This window comes from Daktulosphaira vitifoliae, unplaced genomic scaffold (assembly GCF_025091365.1).
Source record: "Daktulosphaira vitifoliae isolate Bord-2020 unplaced genomic scaffold, ASM2509136v1 Scaffold_1, whole genome shotgun sequence".
Lineage (NCBI taxonomy): Eukaryota > Metazoa > Arthropoda > Insecta > Hemiptera > Phylloxeridae > Daktulosphaira > Daktulosphaira vitifoliae.
This window is the reverse complement of record NW_026099572.1, coordinates 5,268,949-5,280,433: the sequence shown is the minus strand read 5'-3', so window position 1 is coordinate 5,280,433 and position 11,485 is coordinate 5,268,949. Positions and strand designations below refer to the sequence as shown.

General features: G+C 28.1%; 1 protein-coding gene across 1 annotated transcript in view; it reads right to left on the bottom strand.

Moving 5' to 3' along the window:
* Nucleotides 1–4,187: 4,187 nt before the first annotated feature.
* LOC126896119 (ninjurin-A-like) overlaps nucleotides 4,188–11,485 on the bottom strand; it is a 67,516-nt gene continuing 60,218 nt past the window's right edge. The window contains exons 2-3 of the mRNA XM_050668606.1: nucleotides 4,642–4,830; nucleotides 4,188–4,581 (exon numbers count right to left, since the gene is read on the bottom strand). Of these exons, the coding sequence (XP_050524563.1) occupies nucleotides 4,363–4,581; nucleotides 4,642–4,830 (408 nt within the window). The 3' untranslated portion in view covers nucleotides 4,188–4,362. The remainder of the gene's footprint in view (nucleotides 4,582–4,641; nucleotides 4,831–11,485) is intronic.

Genomic DNA, 11,485 nt, shown 5'->3' with positions numbered 1-11,485 from the left:
TTTTTTTTTTTTTTTTTTTTTTTTTTTTTGTGTGTGTCTGTTACCACTTTTTCTCAGCTCTCATTGAACCGATTTCTTTCAACGGTACATCAAAAGATCACAAACCGTATCTAGTAAAAGACATTACCCTCAAAAATTGAAAAAATTTCCTTCGTTCCCCGTAAATAGAGGAAATCTCCAAAAAAATTACAAATTAAAAAATCGCTAATTTTTGCTAATTTTCGAAATGTTTTCAATTTATTTTACTTAAAACTAATATAACTTTTTCAAAAAAGAACAAATCAACGTAATTTATATTTTTATAGATGCATAATGTATAAATTAAATGTAGAAATAGCTTGTATTTTAATGTTTTACTGAAGCCGTTTGCAAGATTTGTCGTCGTAACAATTATTTTTTTTTAACTTATATACTTATTATTCATTATTTTAATATTTAATTTGATCATTGTTTGATAAAAGGCATATGAAACATCAGGTGTATAATGAAATTTTTTCTACATTATTGAGGCCCTAAACATACTAAACATTATTTTTATTTAATAAGTACATATAATTTTCAACAATTCATTTCAGAGAATTAAGTTCTTTAACATTGCTCTATATTTGCAAAAAATCTTTTGATAGTGTTTAATTTTAAAAAATTGGTGGATTATTAAGTTATAGCATTATAAAGTTAAAAATGTAAAAAATAAAACCAAGAATTTTCACATGAAAATATCATTTGGTAGCCATTTTCATCGTGAAAACAAAATAAATTCACACTTTCAAAAGTTAAGTAAAAAAGTTGTCATTTTGAATCCCCCCCTGTAAGCTGATAAACAATTAATATTATAAAAAAATATACCAAATGATAGGTAAAGATATCAAACATCTATGAAAAAAAAATTTATATTGATTTGTATAATTTTGAAAAAGTTATAGCAGTTTTAAGTAAAAAATATTGAAAAAATTTCGAAAATTAGCGATTTTTAAATTTGTAATTTTTTTGGAGGTTTCCCCCATTTACGAGGAACGAGGGAAAGTTTTTCAATTTTTGAGGGTAATGTCGTTGACTAAATACGGTTTGTGATCTTTTAACGCACCGTTGAAATAAATCAGTTCGATGAAAGCTGAGAAAAAGTCGTAACAGACACAAAAAATAAATAAATAAAAAAAAAAACATATCATAGTAAAATTAATACCTTCTCAGCTAATAAATTTGATATTCGAATAATATTTTTATGAATTATAAACTATAATTTTACAAAAAAATAATGGAATTTTAACATTCTATTTTATTATATATAATATTATATTATATATAATAATATATATTATATTAAATATTAATATTATATTCTGTTTTATATTTATATAAATAAGATTATATTTTTTAAATATTTTATTTTTCACCGCGTCATATTATGCAAAAATTATTATTAATTGCGTTTGTCTTTTTGGTTTTGTATTTTAAATAACCTGCTGTTGTTCATTAATAATAAACATGGATTGCAACCATCTGAAATATTATCGACTTTAGTACTGCGATATAAGTCATGTCAATCCTTTAAATTTATAATGGTTTTGACTTTATTTAAATTAAGAAAATGACTGGAAGTTGGACTATAACAGTTGAAATGTTGTAACATGATAAACACAATAATTATTAATAATTATATTCCAATACAACTAATAAATCTTTCTCTATAATAAAACTTAACCTTTCGTTAGTTTACAAGTCGGTTTTTGTCGGTCTACAGCTACAATGTAGTTTGTTGCTTGTATGACGGCTATCATACCTATCACATATGATTAACGGACCATAAGTGGATTTGAGTTAATATGATGTTAAATATAAATTATTAAAACACCTGGTGGTTTATTAACCACAACTATGATAAATGAAGTTGTAAATGGTTGTTATGTAAAACATACTGTAGCACGTGTTTAGATTAAGGAACAGGAATAAAATATAGGCGAGTAATTAAGTTACTAGCACAATAAAAATAAATATTACAAGTAAGATTAATAAGGAAATTTAATTTAATTGTTAAAAAAAGAAAAATTAATCATGGACGGTATTGGAACACATCCGTTAATGTTAATCGGAAATTAAAGAAAAACACCAGGAGCGGTCTGGACACTCGCTCCTAAGCGTTGGCTAGAAGAAAGATGAAACACGTATTCTCCACGCATAAAAAAAAAATGAAATAAAATAATTAATAAAATACAGCTCATTACATAAATATAGTTATTAAAAAGAAAACGAAGATCCCAATCCAATGGTTTGGATGCTTCGCCGAAAAGACTTGGCCCTTAGCCGTTGGCGGCTCTACTCCATTAATAAAATAAATATAGTTTAAAAAAACTAAAAAAACACGCTTTTAAAGCACATCAAACTAAAAAGTTAAAAATAATTTTTAAAATAGTTATGAATAAAAAATACCAGTATTATTTTAAAAATTATTTTTAACTTTTTAGTTCGATGTACTTTATAAGCGGTTTTTTTAGTTTTTTTAAACTACATATATTTTTTACTTTTTAGTTTTATGTTATGATAGTAGTTACTATCAATATCATGGTTGTAACGGGTAACGGGTAACGGGTAACGGGAAATCACGGTTCGATTCCGGGGAGGGAGTTGAGAAACGGCTCCCACATCCAAGGAAAGCAGCAGGCGCGTAAATTACCCACTCCCGGAACATGGAGGTAGTGACGAAAAATGACAATACGGGAATCATCCTTTGTAATCGGAATGAATGAGTTCTATATCTCTAAATAAGAATAAAGTGTGTTATTATATATTTTTAATAGTAATTAGAATATATAAGTAGGGTAATTTAGGGGATTCTAGAACCCCCCCGCCTCACCCCTTCACCCACCCTCCTGTATAGGCGTGGTCGGGGGGGAGGGGCGTGTAACACAGTGGGCGTGGTCTTATCTTTGTTGGGATAAGGGGAGGCGTGGTCTTATCATTGATTGGGTAAGGAGAGGCGTGGTCTTATCATTGATTGGGTAAGGGGAGTTGTGTTCTTATTAANTCAAATTGTTTAATAAAAAAATAATCAGATCAATTTTTATGAGCACATAATCGCGTTTTAAACACAATTTTTAGAGGATTTAATTTAAATTCTTTCTTTCTTATAAATATTTCAACATTGTATATACATTTACAAATAGTTTTCGTAATTTTGGAGGAAGGCTGTAATAGAATTAGGGAAACTAAATCTCTCTAAACAATAGCAATAATTAATTTATGTCATATATATTAATACTTATCTCAGTTTTTAAAGATTTTTAGGAATAAAAAAATTAAATTGTACATGTTTTAATACAAATGATGATTTTATTTCTATAACATATGGAACTGTAATTCTTAAAAAAAACATGTATGTTGCACAAAAATATTTCAGCTTCATACAACTTAGTTTTGAAATCATCAAAATTAGAAAGGTGTGTTACACTTTTTAATATCAGTATCGTAGGCGTTATATCATATTGATATGTTTTATATAATTTAAAAAAATATATAATTACACATATTTCATGTGTTCTAAATGTTTATGATATAAAATGAATGTGCCTTCTAAAAAATTTCAAGTAATCTTCTTTGTCATTTTAATTGTTTAATAAACTGCATTTTTCATCGATATTAGCAGGTACACAGCATTGTTATTATCAATTGTAGTAAGGTACATTATTGTGAGTTTATAAATACACTGACTGACAATACAAAAAGTATATCTATTGATAGTCATAATTGATAATAAACCATCCGTGACTGTGACAGCAATGACATAAAAAACCAATTAGCTACCTATATTTGTAATCCTTTATGTAGTATANGATACCCGTTTCCTGACTTACTGAACACCCTGTATGTATATTAACTCAAAAATTTGAAACTTTGAATATTTATATCTAATAAACAAATAAAGGTATACTAAAAATTCAAATGCCATTTACTATTAAATTAAAAACTCAAACATTTTATTAAATTCAAAATATGCGTTTCCATTTAAAAAAATAAAGTTGACACCCTTACCAGGTTATAAGGGATGAACTTAAAAAGTATTACATAGTTAATAATTCAAGAATGATGTGTAACTAAAGATAATCGAAAAAAAAATGTTTAATTTATTATTATTCTATAAGTAATTGAGTGGATTATGGTAAAAAAAATCACCCTGTATATACATATGTCAAACTTAAATAACCAGTTTAATATGTATTATTATGTCATAGAACAATTAGAACAAATATACTTAACTAAAAAAACATTTTGACTTTTAACACAGAGAATATTATATGTACCGCTAATTTTCTTATAACATTATTTTATTAAATTTATATCTTATTAACATACTTTAAACTAAAAAAACTAAAATGTTATTTCAGTTACAGCTTCACTAACTGTATTAGCTATAGTCGTGGGCGGCTGTATCATTGGTCCTCCAAAAGAAGTTAAAAAAACATTGACAACCGTTATGAGAAATATTCCTATGATTACATAGTTTCCAAATTTGAACGCCATGGCGCGTTGATCACTTTGAGTTACATTGTATCGCGCACTTAACAAGAGTGTAATTCCAACTGAAATCTTTTTTATAACCATTATAAAATATACACATAGCTATTACGAGAGTGTAATAATTCATACCTGAAGAATAATACTAATTAATAGAAGAACAACGCAGATAATGAAAAATGCACCTCCATTTCCCGTTTCTAAAAGATATCTTAACTGACTAGCGTTGGCAGAAAATAACGCGACATTCATCATGCCATGGGATATAAGTTTTTTGTTTCTGTACAAGTTGAAGGCTTTAGGAATTTCGTCACTGATGTTCTGTAATTACATAATAAATATAATTTTAGTGAAATATAATCTAACAACAGTATAGATGAAATTCTAAAATTTATATTATTCAATGTATACTAAATATTTTATTCATGTAAATTTATTAACAATAATATTTTATAGGTGTAAATTTAAGTAAATGGATAGTCTAAATTAATTTGTTGCCGTCATAAAAATTTACTTATTTTCAAATAAATATAGCTTATAAAATATTTTGAACATGTTATAATAAAAAAACTACACTGTGAGCTTAAATCCCAATTAATTAAAAAAAGGTGAATTTTTATTATCTCCCTTGTATTGAGTTCTTAGTAATTATTTAATCTAATTCTAATATTTTTTCTGATTGATCTATGTATCATTTATTACAACTTGAACGTATGTATTAACTAACCTAATCTGGTATCCCTTAAGTTGTTAGAATCAATATGAACGTATTTTATCGATAGATCTCAGAGTTTAATTCTTGCTCACTATTTTTATTAACTAGTACATGAAAACCATTTTAATTTTATATATGAATTTAACGAATAGATAATAAGAAATTAAATATTGTATGACGACCTTCATATAAGAATCTTTGTGTATTATTGAAATAATATTATCTACATATTTAACCCAAATTACCATAAGTATTTTTTCAATTTGTTTTAAAACTATCTATTTAAAATTTTGCAATAGATATCTATTTAACAAAAAAATCACAAGTTTTAATATTTTTTAAAATGGCTCTTAATAAACTGCATTATCAAAAATATATTAATTACTTACCAAGTTTGCTTCAACATTTGGATCAATCATCAATGTAATATTGTCTAGACTTGGCTCATTATTACTGTCTTTAGAAAGTGAAACATTTAAATAGTTATCCCTATCATCATGTGATGAAAACTCTCTTTGATTAATGTTGTNTCATGTGATGAAAACTCTCTTCGATTAATGTTGGCAGCCATTCTAATGTTTTAATATAATCTTCTTGTAATAATTTGTATCCAATATTTGTTTTAAATTTAAAGATAATTACGAGAATAATTCAATTACTACTGTATTACGTTGTATTCATGATCAATAATGTACTATCATACTATAACACTAGAATGGCACATTTAATATACCCATAATTCTTTGTTATTAACCATCAATGGTATTTGAATTTAAAGTTTTTTGTAATAGTTCTTTGGAATGGGATAACAATAGAATTTATCTGTGTATTTTAAAGTTATAATTATGAAATTACTAGACTGCAGTATACCGCAATGATTTACCTTGAAAGCAGCTGTGTGAACTTGAAAAAAGTAACAAATGCTCAGAAACACATTGCAGTTGATCATGTTACTTTATCATTTTACAAGATATTGTATTTAATTTAATTGTTTCACATCAATGTATCTTATATAAGATTAAATGATTAGCGATTACTTATACAACACTGGTTTGCATTTGATGCAATGCCTATTTTTTAGATATTTATTTATATTTATCATAGAAACACACAATGATGCACAGCTCCAAAAAATTAATAAATTATAATATAATTTTATATTATGTGTTATAGTTTCAAATATTATTTCAACTAACGGGATTAGTCTATCTTTTATAATATATTTTATTTTAGTACAATACTAAATAGCCTATCAACAGTAATTACTGAATAAAAACTGAACTTATTAAAAGAAATATTACTTATTAAGTTAAAGTTGCATGAGCAAGTATCCTATTAAGTTATTGTTAAAAATACCTAACTAGTTAAAATGTTAAACCAACTTTTTAGTGCGTTATTTTCCAGTATAAAATGAACTATTATACACGCCATTAATTATTGTAAGATTTTATTTATTTTTTACTGTAATCTTATATGAATTTTATATACACTGATGAACATTTTTGTATTATGATAATGATTTAAAAATACACAAGAAAACTGTTTTTAACCACTAAAGGAGAAATAAGATTATAAAAATACTTTTATGTAATATTTTTGTTTTTGTATATATGAAGAGTGAATGTGTCAAACGTTCTATGTGCCAAAAGCCACAATCTTGTATGTGTTTCAAATATCAATTAAATTTTTTACTTGTACAAAATTGCATTCTTAGATGGTGTTCGATATGTAAGACATGCCCATGTTACCACCATTGTTTTTTGTGTTTTCTGAACAAATATGTTTTTGGCACATAGAACGTTTGACACATTCACTCTTCATATCATAACAGTGTTAAATTTATACGAAGTGATAAATAATTATATAAAAGAACAAGGAAATAAACGCTTTTCTGGAAAATTACTTAGCGTGCTCGGATTTTCAAATTTTCTTTTTTTCAACGAAAGTACTCGGTCACCAGACTCCAGGAAAATTAATAGCAAATGTCGGAAATTTTTGGACGCCGTCGTTTTACGACTTAAGGTTTGAAATTTTCAGCAAAATCGCTTAATGACATTTCTGAATTATTATAAAAAAATCAATTCAATCCGTTAACTTTTCACTGTTTTATGAGCTTTTTTTTTTCATACGCTCGAAACTTCAGGGCGCCCTACTACCCAACCCAACCGAAATTCTTGCGAAAATTTACGATATAAAAACGATTTTTTTTTCGATTCGCAAATATACCACGGCCATCTGCAGGTGCCGAAGAAGCGTCAAAAATCCGATATCCGACCAAAACTCTGGCCGTTACAAGCGTTTGAAATTCATTAAATTTTAACGAAAAATAACGATTTTTCTGTATGCCAATAAGACATGTACACATTCTATTATCTTTATATGTATATTTTTTTAAGTCCACGCGCATGGTTTTTATATAGGCATTGGCTCATTTCTGCGCATATGTTTATTGTGACCCTCAACTTGTAAAATATGAATTTTTATAACTATTTAATTCATTATTAATATATGTTATTGTTGTCATATATTAATTGACTGTATTAGTTATAACTATCTTATTTTTGGAGTTTATCGTTAACATTGGGATCTATTTATGACAACTATGCTGCCCAACGTCAAATCACAGTAACCAGTATTTTTATCAACATTGATTTTTTATATAGCCTCAAGACTAATAACCTGCCAATTTTTCCTGTTATTATTCTATAATACTAATACAATTATTATAATTTGAAAGGTTACAAATATTATAAAAAGAAGAAAATCGAATTAATTGACCGCAACGAAAAATTTGTAACTTTCATGGCGCATTGAAAAATTAACAAGAAAAGGGTCGCCAACCTACTGGGCGAGACAATATATTGTCGGACCACGGTAGGATTTTAAAGAGAAATCATATTACATTAAAACAAAAAAAATAGAAAATTATTATAGATTGAAGTCGATGTCCGTTGAGTCGTTGATAGAAGATGTACACCAAAACCTCGTGACAGTTGTCACATAACCAAAAAGATCAGGGAGGCCCTTATACAAGGCCGTTGCCCGTACCTTATAAACTAGGGGAGTTGATTTTTGAAAGGAAAAAAAATACACGAGTCCATTGACGATGAAACACGCAAAAATAAAGAAAAACATGATGGTTAAGTTCAATTAAGAGGAATTTATTAAGTAAAAAAAAAAAACAGATATTAATAAAAAAAAATACTAGTTACACCTACACTTTTATTATTAGAGAATACAATGAACGTCTTCTGGTACCCACCGGCTATTAATCACGGCATTACCGCTAAGCACGGCGGGTATACGTCCCAAGTAAGCGACTGGTTTTTGGCAGTTAGACTTAGCTTGCAAGACGTTGAGACACCCCGGAATAAAATGCACTACGTCACCACATTGTACCAATAATATATACATGCATCACCCAATGTAACTATACACCTATATATAAAAAAATCACAAAAAATATAGATAGAACATGACAGGTGGTCTTGTACACGCCTGCCATGTTGCGGGGCCTAAATAAATAAAAAAAATAGGGGCACCTAAAAAAAATTTAATAAAATAAAAAACTCGCCACATGTGCTTATGGCACGGCGTACTAATAATAAAAAAACAAATTCTGGCTCAAAACATTAAAAACAAAAATATACATTACCAGCCCCGAAGAGCTTAAGAAACCTGAGGCAGGTTCAGCTGACGCCAATAAAAAAAATTACATATTGAAATTATAGTAGCGGACACTCACGAAAAATATATATAAGTAAATTAAAATGTTGCAGCGCACACAACAACAACAAAAAACTCACGTTACGGACGAAAATTAGCGAACCAGTTCCGATGATTAAATAGATACTTTTTGTCACGTTACAAATTAGAATATTATTATATATTGTTTATACAAAGGACGTATAAGTTTCGATGCGAAGCTAAAAAGGTATTAATTTTACTATGATGTGTTTTTTTTTTGTGTCTGTTATCACTTTTCTCATCTCTCGCCGAACCGATTTCTTTCAACGATACGTCAAAAGATCACAAATCGTATCTAGTCGAAGACATACCCTTAAAAATTGCCGTAACTTTTCAAAAATTAACATATACAATTGTAAATTTAACCCTTTACTAGCCCACAGGGGAGGATTCAAAATGACAACTTTTACACAAAAAATTATCTTTTTCAACTTAAATTTTGAAAGTGTTCCGGAAATACTGACACTTTTATATATACCTTAAATTAAAGCTAATGTAATATACTTTATTATGAAAAAAAGAAATCGGATTTTATTTTATCTTCACGATGAAAATGGCTACCGTATGCTATTTTTGTGTGAAAATTCTCAATTTTATATTTTTAATTTTTAACTTTATAATGCTATAACTTTTTGAAAAGTATATGGATCAACACAATTTTTTTATGAGAAATAATATTTTTTAATAATCCCTTTTTCCTTCGACATACTTTATCTTAATCATGATATAAATAAGGAAATAGGAGATCATGTAGCTTTTGGAATAATCCATCAATTTTTTTGAAATTTTAACCATTTGAATACAATTTTTATACTAACGCTTTTCACTCTTCAATGCTTAGTATTAAAGCGTCCCCATTTTGAGATCGACTTAAAGGGGCAAGCTAGATTGTACTCCAAATAAGGACTCCTTCCATCATCACTTTAATACTTAAAAACTTTTTCAACTTAAGTTTTAAAAATTGAATAATGCTTCCTTTAACCTTATGTTAAAAAAATGTTAATTTTTTGTACTAGAAGTCCAAAAATTTGTACGGACGTCCTATTTTCTATGTGCTGTAGTATAATTATTAACACATGTACTAAATATCACATATATATGAATAAAGCCAAAAATCATCTAAGGAATGTTTCCCTTTTAGGGTAATAAAAATAACTATTTATCAACACATGTTTCAAACCAGTCCCCTACAATTCATTAACTACGCCCACGGCAGGGTTTCTATCACAATTAACCAATCACAAATAATTATCCAACATCTTAGGAATTTCAATAGAGATCGCTGGCTTACTTCATCCGGCGTATAAAAAGCCATTTTTTCTCGTAAAAATGGTCTCTTCTTTTGGACTTCTCTGGACTTCTTTTGACGATTTTCTGCGGCAGCGACTGCGACGACTACCCTCTAAATATTCTCTTACATGAAATCTGCGTCAGTATAAGTAAATATTTTGTCCCTGTAACTTAGTTTTTTTTTTATATGTATTATCCTAAGTGGTGAACATTGTCTTAGATGATTTATTAATATTTTACACAGGAACAAGTTTTTACTTATTTTATTATCACCTAATGTTCTCACGACAAATAGACATTATCTCTATTTTTATATAAAGGTTTTAAATATTATTGTGCCCTTCATTTCTGGACAGCCTCAAATGTGCCGAAAAGAGTGAAGAAGCGTAATTTTATTTATACAGGCATAATAGCCTTATACATTATCGTATATTCATAATAAAGCTTATTGTGCCCTACATTTATGAACAGCCTTAAATGTGCCGAACTAAATGAAGAAGCATAATGTGTGAATAGAATTAATTAGTTTTAGTAGTAGTACTTTATGCCTGTGTACCCGCCAGCCCTAAGGGACTATGCCAATTACCTTTCGGTAACGTGTAGGCAGTTGAGGTACAGAGTAGTACTAAACTTATAAAAAGAGTATTTTTGAAGTGCGCTATATCCGTCGACAAGCCAGTTCTAGAGCTAGTAGTCCGGGTAGAGTTCATCATAAAATATATAGTCCGTAAGATAGGAAACTATATCTTGGAAATATTCTCTGCGTGTGTACCCGCCAGCCATAAAGGACTATACCAATTACCTTTTGGTAACGTGTAGGCAGTTGACGTAAAGGATAGTAAAAAGTGTNGCAGTTGACATAAAGGATAGTAAAAAGTGTATTGAAATAATATTTAAAATATATTAACGAGGTAACTGTGTCCGCGCCAGCCAAAGCTTTACGCTGAGAAACGCTGGGCCAACACAGTCTTGTTAATTATATTATTCTTATAATTATATTTTGGCTAGTTCAGAGTAAATTTTAAGAATATCAATATCGACTGTAGGAAATTCATCGAAAATATTATTAGTAAAAACATAGTATAATATAAAAGGAATTTAAAATATAAGAAAGTGATAAAATTATAATAGAGGCAGGACCCATTGTAGAGAATCCCCTTTTAGCTTCGATGCGAAGCTGAGAAGGTATTGGTTTTACTATGATGTGTTTTTTTTTTTTTTTTT